Source organism: Drosophila biarmipes, chromosome 2R (genome assembly GCF_025231255.1).
Source record: "Drosophila biarmipes strain raj3 chromosome 2R, RU_DBia_V1.1, whole genome shotgun sequence".
NCBI lineage: Eukaryota > Metazoa > Arthropoda > Insecta > Diptera > Drosophilidae > Drosophila > Drosophila biarmipes.
This window is the reverse complement of record NC_066615.1, coordinates 14,372,947-14,388,207: the sequence shown is the minus strand read 5'-3', so window position 1 is coordinate 14,388,207 and position 15,261 is coordinate 14,372,947. Positions and strand designations below refer to the sequence as shown.

Below are 15,261 nucleotides of genomic sequence, written 5' to 3'. Positions count from 1 at the left end.
CTATCGCTTCGGCGGACTATCGGCAGCCCCCATATCGAATCGCCCGCACACGCAAATGCAACTCTGTTGTGACATCTCGCTCGTTGGAAAAGCAAAAGCAGGCGCAAAATAAATAAATTTGCTCACGTCCCCATACAATTCTCTTTGTACAGTCGCAAAAGCAAACGTAAGTACAAACGCCAAACTAAATGGTCCTCCATAAAACGCCCAACGCAAAGTGCGCACTTTTTTGGCATTTCGCAATTGAAATGAGTGGGCATTGTTCACGTTCTCGCCTCGCCGACGGGGAGAAATACTGACTTCGCCCGTTTTAGCCGCCATCGCGGCAACAGCCAATCGCAGGGCGCGCTACACACACGCGGCAGAAAATCCGTGTATGTACACGTCTGAGCGCTGTGGTATTGGTGGCCGGGGAGAACGCGAGTTACTCGCTGCACAGAGCGGTCCATTATGTTTTTGTTGCGCGGCAAAAGTGCGTTAATTGCCCTTATCGAACACCCCCATTAATTGTCCCACCTTGCATCCTTGATCCGCAGTAATAATCGAAGATGAGCTACGCCGCTGATGTTCTGAACTCGGCCCACTTGGAGCTCCATGGCGGTGGCGACGCCGAGCTGCGTCGTCCCTTCGATCCCACGGCCCACGATCTGGATGGCTCCTTCCGGCTCACCCGGTTCGCCGACCTCAAAGGACGCGGCTGCAAGGTGCCGCAGGATGTGCTCTCCAAGCTGGTGTCCGCCCTGCAGCAGGACTACTCCGCCCAGGACCAGGAGCCGCAATTCCTCAACGTGGCCATTCCCCGGATCGGCATCGGTCTGGATTGCTCCGTAATCCCGCTGCGACACGGCGGACTCTGCCTGGTGCAGACCACCGACTTCTTCTACCCCATCGTCGATGATCCCTACATGATGGGCAAAATTGCCTGCGCCAATGTGCTCAGCGATCTGTACGCCATGGGAGTCACCGATTGCGATAATATGCTGATGCTCCTGGCGGTCAGCACCAAGATGACGGAGAAGGAGCGCGACGTTGTTATCCCCCTGATCATGCGGGGCTTTAAGGATTCCGCTTTGGAGGCGGGCACCACTGTGACTGGAGGCCAGAGCGTGGTCAACCCCTGGTGCACCATTGGGGGAGTGGCCTCGACCATTTGCCAGCCCAACGAGTACATTGTGCCCGATAATGCCGTGGTGGGAGATGTACTGGTGCTGACCAAGCCACTGGGCACCCAGGTGGCTGTGAATGCCCACCAGTGGATTGACCAGCCGGAGCGCTGGAACCGCATCAAGCTAGTGGTGTCCGAGGAGGATGTGCGCAAGGCCTATCATCGCGCCATGAACTCCATGTCGCGGCTAAATCGTGTGGCCGCTCGCCTCATGCACAAGTACAACGCCCACGGAGCCACTGACATCACTGGATTCGGACTGCTTGGTCACGCTCAAACCCTGGCTGCCCACCAGAAGAAGGACGTGTCCTTTGTCATTCACAATCTGCCAGTGATCGCCAAGATGGCCGCGGTGGCCAAGGCCTGCGGCAACATGTTCCAGCTGCTGCAGGGTCACTCGGCCGAGACCTCGGGAGGATTGCTGATCTGCCTGCCGCGCGAGCAGGCCGCCGCCTATTGCAAGGACATCGAGAAGCAGGAGGGCTACCAGGCCTGGATCATCGGAATCGTCGAAAAGGGCAACAAGACCGCCCGCATCATCGACAAGCCGCGCGTCATCGAGGTGCCCGCCAAGGATTAGGTCTCCTCCATGCGCCCAACCGCTTTTGTCTACCTTAAGTATCGTAATATTAACGTAACTGCTGCTCCCCTCAGTTGTAACCGGCTTTATCGGTCCTTGTTTTTTATAAAAAAGCTTATCAACTACAGATTCTATGATCACTATAATCATGGACGTCGCTACTGAAATACGAGTGAATAAAATGAAAACACTTGACTCTTTTGTATCGAGTAAACGAACGAGAACGGATTTTTCGGGGGCAGCGTGGGGCATCTGGATCGGGATGAGCTTTTTCAAATAAACTTTTGTAATTAAATCGCACATCGTGGCTTGGCGAAAAGTGGAGCGTCGTTGAATTGTATACTAATATTGTTGAACAGTCGGCTTTCATTTAAATATTGAGAGTTTAATCAAACTAATTGACCCTTTAAAAGCAGGCATAGAGGGGTTAGCATGGGTATTTTTTTGTTCAGTGAATGCACTTAGAAATTTGAATGGTTGCACTTTGGAATTAAAACTGCTCATATTAAAGCCAATTTTGTTTGCTAATTTTTGTTTTATATATGTAGCTTTATAGTCGGTTCCTAATTAAATCAAGCACGCATTTGGAAGTCAAATCATTGGAGAATAAAGTAAAATTTTAAATGTAGAAGCTCTGTTTTGCGCTTCAAACCTTATAGCGCCTTATCAGGAATATTTTTGTTTTTATAATAATACATCTATAGGGAATTTAGACTTGATTTTTCGAGGAACGATAATTTAATTTTGCTATATTTGAATTGGATTGTGTATTTTAAAGAGTATACTGATAAGATTTTAGCCCTAAGTTGCTAAAAGTATTGTATTTCAAATATGAGACTTGAAAATCTTAAAATCTCTTAAAATTATTAGAGGCACTTAATATGGGCGATCGAATAGAGGACTAATAGTATAATTTTTTGATCGATTGGCAATTGTAAAGTTAGTATTACGTATATACTTTAAGTAGTATTAGTATAATAACATTTAGGATCAATGTACTTCAACTATGAGAACAAATGTCTAACTTAAAAATTAGTAGATTCTCTTGATATATTTGAAGATACTCAATATGGGCGATCAGATACACTACCTTTTTTCTCTATTGTTTGATCAATTGGCGTTAGTCGCGTTGCTGAGAGGAAAGCTTTACAAGCTTTGGACACGAAATTGAGAGAGATGCTCTGGGGCGAACAGGTCTGTCTGAGGAGATGGTGTGGTATGGGTATCGCATAGGATCGGTGGTGGCAAGTGCGGATCGGAGGCCTCAGTACCGCTCGAGCTAGCGACGCGTCAAGATCCGAAAAACTTACACTGCGCGACCGTTACACTTTGTGCTGGGAGCGATCGAACACTAATACACTTACCAACGAATTTCCCGCACATCGAAGAGATTTTCCCTCCCCATTGAACTGTACCTGAAAAGTTGCGTATTTGGAGTTTTGGAAAAGTGCAAAGTGAGTGGAGTGCCGTAGAAAAACAGGCAGAGAGAGAGAGAGAGAGCGCTGGAGCTTGTGTGTGTGGGCTGTTGTGGTTTTTGGTGGCTATGGTGTCTATGGTGTCTATGGTGCCTATGGAAGAGGAGCTCGAAACCGCAGTTAGAAACGAGTTTTCCCTACGTGTCGTGGTTTCATGTACGTGGAAGTACTCGCTTTTTGAAGTGAAATTCGAAAAGCAGCAGAAACGCAGAAACGCATCCTCCTCGGCCATGTATGTAGCAATGTATCTGGCAGATACATCTCTTCTTGGCCAGATGATTCATGTACGGTGGGCACTCGTACGTACACTCGATTTATTTCCCCACCGAACGGAACCCAAGGCGCAGTATTCAAATTGAAAGAACAGTGGCAGTGAACTAAAAATAGAATTATTTGTTTTCATATACCAACGAACAACAAAAAAATGGCCTGGCAAAAGTCGAAAAGTGCTCACTCGGAAATTCGCCCAGTAAATGTATCTGTGTATCTTTGTATCCGTACGATTCGCCTAACTTTCGTTTGATTTAGCCAAGTTCAAACGGCGCTTGGCTTGAACTCGAGCATTGTTTTTGGCTGTTGTTTTTTCTGTGTGGGTGCCACAAATTGGCAACGCACACACTCGCACTGCTGCCAGAACATAAACATATATAGATAATGATACATGCCTGTCGCATATATAGACGTTAAATTTCGCCTACGTTTCGATTTGGCTTTTCGGAAATTTCAACAACAGAACGGCGGCGACGACAACAACACCTTCGCTTTTTTCGGCCGTTCAAACTCGTTGGTTATAGCCTGATATTTGTTTATTTTACGATTCTGTTTGCCAGTGCCTACGTATGCGTTCTGGCATTTGGCGATTTGTGATCAACGATCTCGCTTCCCAGTTCCCGCCCACTTCTCTGGTTTAACCCATAACAATACATCTACTCCAATTTTGTTTATCTAGTCAAGAATTTGGAATGCAAGCTCTTGCAAGATTCGATCACAAGTTTGTTCCCTCTCTGTTTTTTAACGGAAATCTAAATCATAGACCTCGTTCGTTCAATGAACTTGACTCAAGGTAAAAAAGAATTTAATGGATTTTCAGTTACCTATAGAATGTTCCTTAAATAGAACTGGCCACAAATAATAATTTGCATATTACCAACAGGAAATGCACTTATTTGTAACCTAGTGATTCACCTTTTTACCTATTTCACTTGGGTTAAAATTCTTTGAAATTGCACAGTATAATATTTATTTTTCAAAATTCAAATCATTTTCCAATTTCTACCTCTGATTCATGGCATACATCCCACGTTTTCAGGTAGATGTTTACTTTGGAGTACGATCTACGTTAATGTCTCAGTTTGTTTATGGGTCACTTAGACTAAATGCAAAACATTTACTTTGGGTTAATGATTCAAAAGCTTTTATGTGAGTAAAACTGAGTTTCGCGACCATTAAACTAATTCTAATATATTATCAACAAATCTGATGATAATAAATGAGACCTTGAGACAAGAATTCTTTTTAATTTTTGTTAGTTTTACTTTATAAATTTTCACTATATAAACTTGTATGTTTTTAAAAATTTAATTTTTTAAATTTAATTATAGTATTGTCTCTTATGGTTAATAAACCTCTCACTTGCCTTATAAGAAATACACCTTGATATATTTAGTTATGTAAAAGATGGGGATAAGTGTAAACTAATAAAATAAACTTGAGTAAATATATTAAAAACAATTTAAATGAGAGTCTCAGACCTAAAAAAAAACTGGCGCCCCACGTCTTTTCAGTCACTGAGTAATGCGTAATGCCATGTTTCTCATTCATAAATCACAGAAATACCAGAATGATCAGTGTTTACCGACCAGGGTATTACAAACACGGCACGTAGTTGCTCAACGGGTTAATTCCGATCGCCAGACAGACAGCAACATGTTCCCCGAGCTTCGATCCACTATATGAGATCATTTCTGACCCGCGTGTGTACTCTGTACATATGCAAAAGCAAAACAAGCGTAGCGCTCTCCGGGCTTCGTATTTGTTTTTGCTTCTTCCGTCGCCAAAGTGAGGCCCAGAGAACTGCTAAAAACGTGCTGAGATCGGGGGAGCCTCGCTATATAGTCTATATGGTGTGCAGTGGGTGGGCAGGGGGCGGCGCCGGCGGCGGCATCAATTAGATTTGGCCTTTTATTTATATTATGATATTTTATGCGTGTATTCGGCTGACGTGAGGCTTTATTGTTCGTGTTTCGAGTGTCTTATTAGCTGTGCTCCGTTGACCATATGGCGGAGCATCCCCGATTTGAATTTCAGTTTCCATTCCGCCATTCAAAGGTGATTTACTTTGCTCTCCTTGATTTGATTGCTTAAGCCAGTTAGCGTTGACGCTTAATGCAGTGGCTGTCAAGAGCTCCGCCTTATGACATCATCGCCGCCGGTCGGTCATCCTTCGCGAATTTTTGCATCATCTCATACTATCTCTCGCCCCAAGGTTATCGCCGGGAGTCGAGGCAAAAAACTGCATCCCCGTCGAATTAAGCTGCACATACATACACTCGTTCCGACCCAGACAAAAAAGGAGTTTAAGGACACGCCGAAAGTGAAAACCTGTTTGACATTGAATTTTCGACTTTTGCCTCTGCCTTTTGTCTGGTTTTTGCGTGTGTGCCAGTTCCGAAAATCAATGCCAGCAATTTTTGAGGCTTCCCTGCCAAAGGGTATTCATTTTTTAAGGGTTTGATAAGGGCAAAAAAATGTGTATGACTAGATTTTTAACAAATATCCTCAGGCACTCTTAAATTTCTATCATTCAGCCTTGAAATTTCAAGGCTATCAGAATTTATTGTTTAAATTAAAAGCTTTTTTGATGATACGAATAAATTTTTATAGCATACTGATGATACTTTCAATTTCATTTCATAACAACCTATAAAGCCGTTTAGCAAGCATTGCATTTCAATGGATATTTATTACAGCAAATCCCTAAAAAACTTTTCAATGTCTTTTTGATTAATTATAAATGATACACTTATGTAAATCATTCTTGATTTATTTTAAAAACTGTTCCACAATCAGTATTCAAAAATTATATAATATATCATATTGAAACCATCTTTTATTTTCAACTTTAATCCTCTGAAACATATTACATAAGTATGTTATATTGAAAAACCTTAAGATGTTGGATGACGAATTTTGCCGTGCATACCATCTGAGTTTCTGTTTTGTAGAGCTTAGTTTTCAGAACCACTTCTGTCACTTTCCAGAGCATTTCATCTCCGCGTGGCAGCCTCCTCCGCCTGCTCATGCTCATTGTTCCCCGGCATTCCGTGCTTTGTGTGCTCAAGTGATGCCCACTTCAGATGACTTAAGCCTCCATTAATGCGCCAAAAGTTCTCACTTCAGAATGCCGAATGCGGCCATTTTCGAACATGAACGCTCGCGTGGGTGGGAAAAATGCTTGGGATTCTTGCTAGCCGCCTTGGAGCGAAATCAACCTGCCATTCGGGGTCACAATCCGTGATTACGTGTCTCACAGACACCCACGAGTCGCTTCACTCGCTCACACGTCGAATTTGAATAATTTATGAATGATTCTGGTTTCCGTTTCAGCAAAAACTAATTGGAAATGCAGTACTCGAGCAGTTCGGAAAATTACTCATCCTCGTTGCGGGACAAGCCTTCGAAGTGGGGCAGGGTAAGGCCCTGATAAACGATCCACCTGGCAGTAAATCACTAACACTTCACCTACCAATCATTTAGAACGACAAGAACTACGCCTACAAGAAGTCATCCTACCAATACTCAAGCTCTGGCGACAACAGCGTTTCGTACCAGGGCAAATCCGCCGACCAGAACATAGACCAACTGGACGCCCTGCTGGAGGACCTGAAGCAGGAACGCCAGATCACCACCAGGGATCGCGATCTGCTGCCCAGCAATGGAACGACCTATAGGACACTGTGAGTGTATGAGGGATTTGTATTGCATTGGTTTCTTATAAAATAATATTTTATTTGTAGTGAACGCACTGATCCTTCGGGCACCGTAACGAGGACTACGCGAGTGGTCAAGACCAGCAAACACTCGGGCTCTGGAGGCCAACAGCCCTTCATCGATGATGTGGAGACCTTTAATCCCACCGATTATAGCACCCTTCAATCGACGGCCAAGTACTCCAGCTTGAAGAGGGACGATTACCAGACCAAGGAGAAACCTTATACTCTGGGTAAGACTTCAAGAAGGGCCTCAAATACTAATAATAATAGTTATAAGTATCAATTAAAACTTGTATCAAGAGTAAATGTTATTTTATTATTTGATTTTCCCATTTTATGATATTGAAAATAATTTTAGATAATATTTTAATTATTGAGTTGTCAAAGAAAAACCTATAATATTGTATTGTATATTATTTTATAACCCTTAATGGAAAATCATTTCAGCCCACTCCCCCGGCGGCGGACGCTTCGAGAGCCAGTCGAAGATCTACGAGAGCAATCGCACCATTAACAACAACGTGGAGCTGCTGCCCGCGACGAGCAGCACCCACCAGACGTTGACCAGCGGCACCACCATCGACAAGGAGCTGCAGGACATCGCCCTGAGCGATGGCATCCTGCCCGCTCCGGGCACCAAGGTGACCACCACGGTGCGGACCTACACCTACGAGATTCCGGCCACAGGACCCGGAAGCAACACCAGCACCATTAACCGCACTCACACGCTGAATAACACGCTGAACAACTCGAACACCCTGAGCAGCAGCTACAAGCTCCACGAGAGCCACAACTCCAGCCAGAACTTCTCGCAGTTGTCGCCGATCCCGGCTCAGCCCCACTCCCATGTGCCCCAGACGGTGGTCTACAACACGGAGAGCTACTCCACGCTGAACAGGCCCAACGATCGGCCGGTAGTCAGCAACCAGTCGTACGAGATCCGGGAGCACAAGGAGACCACCACCCGCGGCGTGAGCCCCCAGCCCCGCCAGCTGCCGTTGGGATCGGGTCCGGCAGGAACTCCGCCGGGCAGCCGTACGGTTATCTACAACATCCACAAGACGGACAACGTGAGCACAGTCAATGAGCTGCCGCCCCAGCAGCGCTATCCGCCTGCCCACAGTCCCAACTACGGAGGACCGCACAGTCCACCACTGCAGCCGGGCGTGAATCGCTACTACTACAAAGAGACGGAGACCTCGAACACGGTCAACAGCATCCACGGACCGCCCAACGGCGGACCCTACGAGCCGGGTCTACCCCAGTCCGCTCCCCTGAAGCAGCTGCCACCCAGCAGCGCGTATCCACCACAGCAGCCAGCCAATGGCAACGGTTATCCACCGAACTCGACCACTTACAGCTACAAATACTCCTCGACCACCAACACAAACAACCGACGTGGTCCGGACTACGGCTCGCCATCCCCGTTCCCCGTGGACGGAGTCGAGTATCCAGTCAACAGCAATCCTCCCCAGCGGGTGGACGACTTGATGCAGACTTTCGCAACTGTAAGTATACGTAAGATACTCCTATGAATATCTTCATAAGAATATCATAGCGCTCTGAATGTAACTCTTTATATAGGGATTCAAATATTAAGTTGTAAGATCTTTTGTTAATGTATTTAAAAATGAATTAACGAATCATGACTTCTTTTTGAAATGATTGATGATAATTACGAACTATCAAATCATAACCTGATTTTAAAATGATTTAGAAATGAATCAACAAACCAATGATAGCCTAATTGCTTTGAAAGCGTAACTCTAGCTGGGGAACAGATAAGACTGACGTTATACCGCAATAGCACTGCCTTTAAAAGTAGCTGGAGATTAGGTCTCCCTGACATTTGTGAAAGCTATATAACCGCCTTGATTTACTAAAACTGAAGATATCAATCAAATGACACTAATATCACCATAAATAAACATTTGGCTGCATTGATTTTTATGAACCCTGTTTATGAATGTCAGTGAGCTTTATGAACTCTTTTATTAAGACTCCTTATCTTACCTTCTGTTTGGACAGACCACTGACCATGTGGATCGCGTGGACATCGAGACTCCAGTGCGCAAGCGCGAAATCGAGACGGCGGTGGCCTCGCCCAACCAGCAGCATGTGCCCTCCGTGAACAAGGCGGGCAAGGAGGTGTACTATCCGCCAGGACACGACACCATCGTCATGAAGCGCGAGGAGATGCATGCTGGATCTGCCTCGGGCGTAAGTGTTTCACATGAATACATGGTGTTCCAATACCAAATGTACCATTTTATATCCTCTCAGGGTCGCTGGGCCAAGGGATCCGGAATGTACGAGTACGAGTCCGGCTCGAAGTCAAAGACGAAAACCAAGTCCGGCGGCGCCGTGGTGCCAGTGTGCCTGCCCCTCTGCTGTGCCATGCCCTGCTCCATCATGTAAAGGGGCGGCCGCGGCCCGAGTATCTTGTATATAGGTTTCTAATATTTGCCGTTAATAGGTCTAACGCTAAATCCTGCCCCGCGTCTTTAATTGCTCTCTACCAGGTCGTCTAACTTTAATGGGGTTTGCTTGTCAATTGGTTGCGCGCTAATCTCTAATCATAATCGTTGTAAGCGTAATTTGTTTGCCAAATTTTCGTGTCTATATATCTATACGTTATTGTCTATGTATATAATTTGCCAAGCGTCGTTATCTACATCTATGGACTGTTATACTTTTCGGATTTGGTAGTTCGCCCCAACTTAGTTTGCTCAAAATTGTTGCTCAAGCATTTAAATTTCGCCAGTGGGATGCCCAAAAGTTTACTCGATGCCAATTGTTTTAACTATAATTTGCATACCGCATACCAAACACTAATAAATGAGCCGTGGAATCCAATTCCCCCTATTATTCGTTTCGCCAGCGCCCCCGAATACCCACTAATCATAAACCATAATCGTAACTGCGACCTAAAAGGTAACCCAGTCGTCGCAGAGCCATAAAAACTATCTCTAATACACGTAGTAACCATAATAAAAAACGAGATCTAACAAACGAAGCGATGAACTGTTTGATTGCCTCTTTGAATGGATGGATGGATTTGCGCGGGGCGAAGGTTTTTTGGTATAGTAAAAGTTTTTTTTAAGTTTTATTTTGGTATAAATCGTTCTGATCGAATAACAATTTGCATATCACAAAAGTAATATCTACATTTCACCTTGTAGGAATAGGTGTAGCTGTCTTTTGAGAAGTTAATAAAAGTACAATAGTCGAATAACAAAAAGTAAATCAACAAAAAGGAATAATAAACAAAATCAACAAGGGTCTATTAATATATATAAGTATCATTGAGCACTTTGAGTAGTGAACGGGAGGATTATAGCTAAGGAGACGAGTTCTTACTGTTGTTCATTGAGTACGAATTGAAGCTAAATGATGGATTAAAAGTATACTACATCGTAATATGAGTATAGTTACTGGACTTACTACCAAGTACACAATATGTGTCTAATATTGGAATCATGTCGCCATGATCTGACATTCTATTAAAAAGAGACTCTACCGTTCGTGAAAGTAATGTTGTCCTTTGTACATACGCATATTGGATAGTTGGAAAGGTCACGCACTGTAACGCTGTCATTTCGCAGGCTAACTCTTGCGCTCGGAGTTCTTTAGCTCGGCTAAATACCAAGTGAAGGTCGGGAACTGCTTGATGCTGTAGATAGCATAGTTGATCGAGTTTATTCCATCCTGTTCTATTTTGCTCATGCCGTTCTGGAGGTTCTCATAGCTGTTGGATAAACGGAATACTAGAGAAATAATCGAAATTGTCAGAGATCTACTGACCGCTTGGGATTGGCCTTCTCCTTCTGATGCTTCAGCATCTTGTAGCGGGCTATGTTGACGGGATACCTTGATATGAAAAGGTTGGCATGCTTCAACCGGTTGGACATGTCGTCATCCTCGCCGCCCCAGCCGAAGAACGAGTTGGAGAACCCGTTGACGGCCTGGAAGTGCTCGCGCGTCATGGCGGAAACGCCTCCAAATATTGATCGATAAGGCAACCTAAAAACGATGGGAAGAAATTATTTATTTTATTTATGCTCTTATCTGTGCGCTGCACCCTATACCTGAAGTTCAGCGTGTCTATGGCCACCGACATATGCCGCGGCTGACGTGGACAGTTGTAGAGATTGCGGTCGTCCAAAGGCAGAAGATCGACATCGTGGAATATAAAACAATCCCACTGGTAAAGCTTTAAGGCCTCCAAGTAGCCAATGTTCATCATGGCAGCCCGATTGAAGGGCTTTCCATTGGTCTGCTCCACAATGAAAATGCGATAGGCGATGCGCTGCTTCATTAGGAAGGGGTGGATGTTGCGCAGGAAAACGGACAGATGGGCGTATCGGTCGCGAAAGGGCACCACAATGGCCACATGGTGCTGGGCACGGCAGTTGTCCGGCTCGAAGGCACCACCAGGGCGCAGGAGAGGACCCAGCTCGGCCTCGATAATGTCCAGCGATTCGAGTGTGGTGTTGGGCGTGATGGGTCCACCTGAAAGGGCAGCGATTCACTTGAAGATCTGGCAAGGGCTAGGAGGTCGCAAGCAAAGCTCACCATCACGTGGATCGGGATCAGTGCAGTTGGCGAGGAGGGCGGATCTGGATATTTGTTCCCGGGGCCGCGTCTTCTTTGTGCCCAGCAGGAAGCGCGTTAAGTCTTGTGGAATGGAAGTAAAGTTTGCCGTGGCAATCACAGTTGGTGAGGTGGAGTTGGATGCCCCTTGGAGCTCCCGATCCCGGTCCCGCTCCCTGTCCTTGGACAAGGCGAGCGGAGCAGCGGGCAGCCTGGAAGCTCCTCCACCTCCTCTTTCCTCGCTGCTAGCGTTCCCGTAGATATGAGCATACTTGTGCACGCGACGAATGCTGTAAAAAAGAGAGATATGTAAACATGGAGATAAGATAGCCCAATCTCCGGGGACTCACCTGAGTTTGCTGAGGGATGTGCCGCTGGCTCCGTCGGTGCGGAAGCCCACAAAGTTAAGCACCAGCAACAAGCAAATCGCGCCGGCCAGCAAGCGGATGAGATTTGCCTTTGTGAACAGGGACATGGTCCGAGGGTTGCATCATACCTTGCTAGACGCCCGGGCGCTGCGAACTGGCATTTTTAAGCGCAAAACATTCGCCCACCGAAAAAAGCGTTAAAAGTTGCAACTCCAGAGTCTAATCAGAAAAGTCAGCTGAGTCTCCCCCTTGACCAGGGTTGCCAGAGTTGCGCAATGGCTGCCAGACATCCGATAGTTACAGGCGCGTAATTTGAAAAAACCATCACTAGCACATTTACTTCTTTAATTGCACAAACTAAATAATTAAAATTAACTTGTAATACTAATAAGCTTAAGATCAAAGATGAATTTTATCTACAAAACAATACAGATTTAGGTATCCTCATCAATCGGGTATTCTAAACTCCGAACTATTTCTTAGGTTTGTGATTTATTGCGCTGTTCGGATCTCGTAAGTATCCCAAAAAATAGCGAGTTACAGAGTGGCATTGTAAATTGGGGAAATATACGAACAGGCGATATTTGCCCTCAAGTCCTGGGAATGGGTCTTTTTTCTATCAAGAATAAAAAGAAGTTACAAACACAACTGAAGATTTAAACTAATTGCGGTGCGGAGCAGCGAGGCCCCACTATCCTGGCAATGGCAGTCGCAGCGCCTCGTTGTCCTTGACGTTGATCACTTTGAACTGGTTTTGGTAGGTGTACTCTATGCGCAGAATCTTGTCGTCCCCGATGCTCGGATCATAGAAGCCGGGCAGGTCGCTCTGCAAGGGATGGGAAATCATATTCAATCAGCTGAAAATTTAATCAAAAGAGTGGACACACCTTCGAGGAGTCATGTAGATGCAGTGTTCCGTCTTTGACCATGCACTGTATAGGTACCGTGACGTCCAGCGACTGATCTGGCCTGAACTGGCTGCTGCCCTCGGCCGTGCAGCCGTAAACGGCTCGCGTGACAATCAGACCCGTCCTCGCCAGCTCCTCGGTCATTATCCTATTGTACGTGGCCTGCATCAGGTGAACGGCGGCACTCGCCTCTTGCCGCTTGGCCGAGAGCCTCTGCTCGTTTTGCCGCTTCGTCCGCTCCACCTCAATGCTCTTGCGCTCCGCCTCCATGGGGTCCATCACGGTTTTTTTTATGAAGAACCACGCAATCACCGGAGTCACCGAGGCGTAGAAGACTGCCGCAGGCACTATCTCATCGCTCAGGTGGATTGGGAACACGTACGATTGATTTGAACGTAGTATTCTGCGGGGGAGTGACGGTAGTAAGGTAGGACTTCTTTACAGACTTTAAGGATAAACCCACTTGAATTTGAGTATGACTCCGGAAGGCACGCCAATCGAGACCGTGGCCGTCACTGAGCTGTACTTGGAAACCTTCTTCTCCACTCCATACTCGCCCATAAAGCCAAAGGTTCCAACCCTGTAGGAGAGAAACTTAATAAGAAATCTTGTTTTTTAAGTTATCCAATTCTTATACTTGGCCGCCAGCTTCAGCTTCAGCTCGTTCTCCATCAGCTTGCGGGTGTAGGAAAGCCCAAAATACACATGCGGCGTGCCAATCACCAGGGACGAGCTCAGCGAGTACGTCTCCTTCGAGTGATCGATCTGCGTGGACATGGAGGACTGCGGGCCAGCGTTAAGCGTTAGGCTGCCCATCGTGTGCTTGTCCAGCTGGACTGCCAGCGTGGAAAACAGGGCGGGTATGACACCGTGGTCCCGAAAGTTTAGGTTGGTGCCTCCATTAAGCGTCACCTTTTGGCTGAGCGTGCGGCCACCTAAATGGGAAGACGGTTTACTCTTTGTACGTCAGAGATTTAGATGCATTCTTACCCTTAAGACCCAGGAGAAAGCCGTTTCCCGCTCCGGCGCACAGCTCCAGCCAACCCTTGTTCAGCAGCCGGCGTCCGGCAATCACGAAGCCACCGCTGCCATTGCCATTGGAGGAATACAGATTGCCACTCATGATGATCATGTCCTTGCGCGTGATCGGTGCCTCAATGGACTGGGCAATGCTCATGGATCCGATCTCCATACGGGGCATTTCCGAATCGTCGTACGGCGCAAAGATCTCGGTCGCATTCACGTTTATGGTGATGTTGCCACGCGGATTGGTTCGCTGCTGAAGGCGTCGCTCGGCAGCCGCCTGCGCCAGTCGCTCGTACTCCTCCCGGATCTCGGCCGGTGTCTTTGTCCGGTGGATGATCTCCCAGCCCTCGGTGCGCAGGCCCTTCTCGCCTACCGAGTCGTAGATGGCCCGCTGCTGGGGATCCGAGAGCACCTCGTAGGCCCGCTTGGTGCGGTTGAACATGATCTCGGCCTTCTTCTTGCTCTCCGGATCCAGGTGCTTGTCCGGGTGGAACATGCGGCTCTGCTTCCGGTACGCCGTGTTGATCTGCTCCGCGGTGGCCTGGGATATGGGGGATGGGATTAGGTCAAGAGTGTTATCTACCGGCCGGTGACGCTGCACTTACATCCCGGGGCAAATTAAGGAACGTATAGTAGTTCTCGTCCAGCTCCGCGTCGGACTCCTCGTGTTCCGATGCCATGACGGCGTTGTGATCCTGTCTTGCTGCTCGGACTCAAAGAGGGGCGGCGACGGGGCAGCGCACGGACCTCACCGGCGTTCTGTGTTAATTTGGGATTTCGAAATTATTGGGTAGTTTTACGCAATGACTATACATGTGTTAAAAGTTCCGATAGTTGACGATGTTGTGGGATGCGGTCATACTGGCGCAGTACGGTCTCACTGGCGAACGGTGAAATGGTGATGGGAGAAGACGGCGCACGAGCTGTCGTGAGGTAGAGATGGCAAAATAATAAACTGGCGGGAGCTTTTGGAAATAGAAAATGAATTAAATATTTTTTGAATACAAAAATTATTTAAAAACAAATATAATAAATAAATACTAAATAATTTTTTTAATAAATAAATGCTTCAGTGGTAATGGTTTCACCACATTAGAGATTGGTGCGGCATATTAATCCTCCCAAGAACCCTTCATACATTAAATCTAGTTGGC

The 15,261-nt window shown here is 46.4% G+C and overlaps 4 protein-coding genes across 4 annotated transcripts; 2 read left to right on the top strand and 2 right to left on the bottom strand.

Moving 5' to 3' along the window:
* Window positions 1–10: 10 nt before the first annotated feature.
* Window positions 11–1,963, top strand: LOC108036560 (inactive selenide, water dikinase-like protein). Its single transcript, XM_017112799.3, has 2 exons — window positions 11–166; window positions 537–1,963. The coding sequence occupies exon 2, from the start codon at window positions 549–551 to the stop codon at window positions 1,743–1,745; it is 1,197 nt and encodes a 398-aa protein (XP_016968288.1). The 5' UTR covers window positions 11–166; window positions 537–548; the 3' UTR covers window positions 1,746–1,963.
* Window positions 1,964–3,001: 1,038 nt separating this feature from the next.
* Window positions 3,002–10,228, top strand: LOC108036526 (uncharacterized). The gene is made up of 7 exons (XM_017112744.3): window positions 3,002–3,199; window positions 6,827–6,911; window positions 6,977–7,176; window positions 7,237–7,442; window positions 7,660–8,720; window positions 9,241–9,432; window positions 9,496–10,228. Exons 2-7 carry the CDS (start codon window positions 6,843–6,845, stop codon window positions 9,628–9,630), a joined length of 1,863 nt encoding a protein of 620 aa, XP_016968233.3. The 5' UTR covers window positions 3,002–3,199; window positions 6,827–6,842; the 3' UTR covers window positions 9,631–10,228.
* A 73-nt stretch (window positions 10,229–10,301) lies between these two features.
* LOC108036527 (beta-1,4-N-acetylgalactosaminyltransferase bre-4) lies at window positions 10,302–12,402 on the bottom strand. The gene is made up of 5 exons (XM_017112745.3): window positions 12,156–12,402; window positions 11,788–12,095; window positions 11,301–11,724; window positions 11,017–11,235; window positions 10,302–10,960 (listed from the first exon to the last, which is right to left on the bottom strand). Exons 1-5 carry the CDS (start codon window positions 12,278–12,280, stop codon window positions 10,819–10,821), a joined length of 1,218 nt encoding a protein of 405 aa, XP_016968234.1. The 5' UTR covers window positions 12,281–12,402; the 3' UTR covers window positions 10,302–10,818.
* Window positions 12,403–12,648: 246 nt separating this feature from the next.
* On the bottom strand, window positions 12,649–14,963 carry LOC108036649 (dnaJ homolog subfamily C member 11). The gene is made up of 6 exons (XM_017112929.3): window positions 14,713–14,963; window positions 14,072–14,648; window positions 13,719–14,016; window positions 13,545–13,661; window positions 13,061–13,484; window positions 12,649–12,999 (listed from the first exon to the last, which is right to left on the bottom strand). The coding sequence occupies exons 1-6, from the start codon at window positions 14,785–14,787 to the stop codon at window positions 12,865–12,867; spliced, it is 1,626 nt and encodes a 541-aa protein (XP_016968418.1). The 5' UTR covers window positions 14,788–14,963; the 3' UTR covers window positions 12,649–12,864.
* Window positions 14,964–15,261: the final 298 nt, after the last annotated feature.

What these genes read in the sequence shown, in the direction of transcription:
- LOC108036527 (XM_017112745.3), bottom strand. Translation starts at nt 12,280, where the DNA reads ATGTCCCTGTTCACAAAGGCAAATCTCATCCGCTTGCTGGCCGGCGCG. An exon ending in ACATCCCTCAGCAAACTCAG is followed by an intron (nt 12,096 to 12,155) that starts GTGAGTCCCCGG and finishes TCTTTTTTACAG; the next exon opens with CATTCGTCGCGTGCACAAGT. An exon ending in ATAGACACGCTGAACTTCAG is followed by an intron (nt 11,236 to 11,300) that starts GTATAGGGTGCA and finishes CATCGTTTTTAG; the next exon opens with GTTGCCTTATCGATCAATAT.
- LOC108036560 (XM_017112799.3), top strand. Translation starts at nt 549, where the DNA reads ATGAGCTACGCCGCTGATGTTCTGAACTCGGCCCACTTGGAGCTCCAT.
- LOC108036526 (XM_017112744.3), top strand. Translation starts at nt 6,843, where the DNA reads ATGCAGTACTCGAGCAGTTCGGAAAATTACTCATCCTCGTTGCGGGAC. An exon ending in GGAGAAACCTTATACTCTGG is followed by an intron (nt 7,443 to 7,659) that starts GTAAGACTTCAA and finishes AAATCATTTCAG; the next exon opens with CCCACTCCCCCGGCGGCGGA. An exon ending in ATGCTGGATCTGCCTCGGGC is followed by an intron (nt 9,433 to 9,495) that starts GTAAGTGTTTCA and finishes ATATCCTCTCAG; the next exon opens with GGTCGCTGGGCCAAGGGATC.
- LOC108036649 (XM_017112929.3), bottom strand. Translation starts at nt 14,787, where the DNA reads ATGGCATCGGAACACGAGGAGTCCGACGCGGAGCTGGACGAGAACTAC. An exon ending in CTTTCTCCTGGGTCTTAAGG is followed by an intron (nt 14,017 to 14,071) that starts GTAAGAATGCAT and finishes CTTCCCATTTAG; the next exon opens with GTGGCCGCACGCTCAGCCAA. An exon ending in ATCTACATGACTCCTCGAAG is followed by an intron (nt 13,000 to 13,060) that starts GTGTGTCCACTC and finishes CATCCCTTGCAG; the next exon opens with AGCGACCTGCCCGGCTTCTA.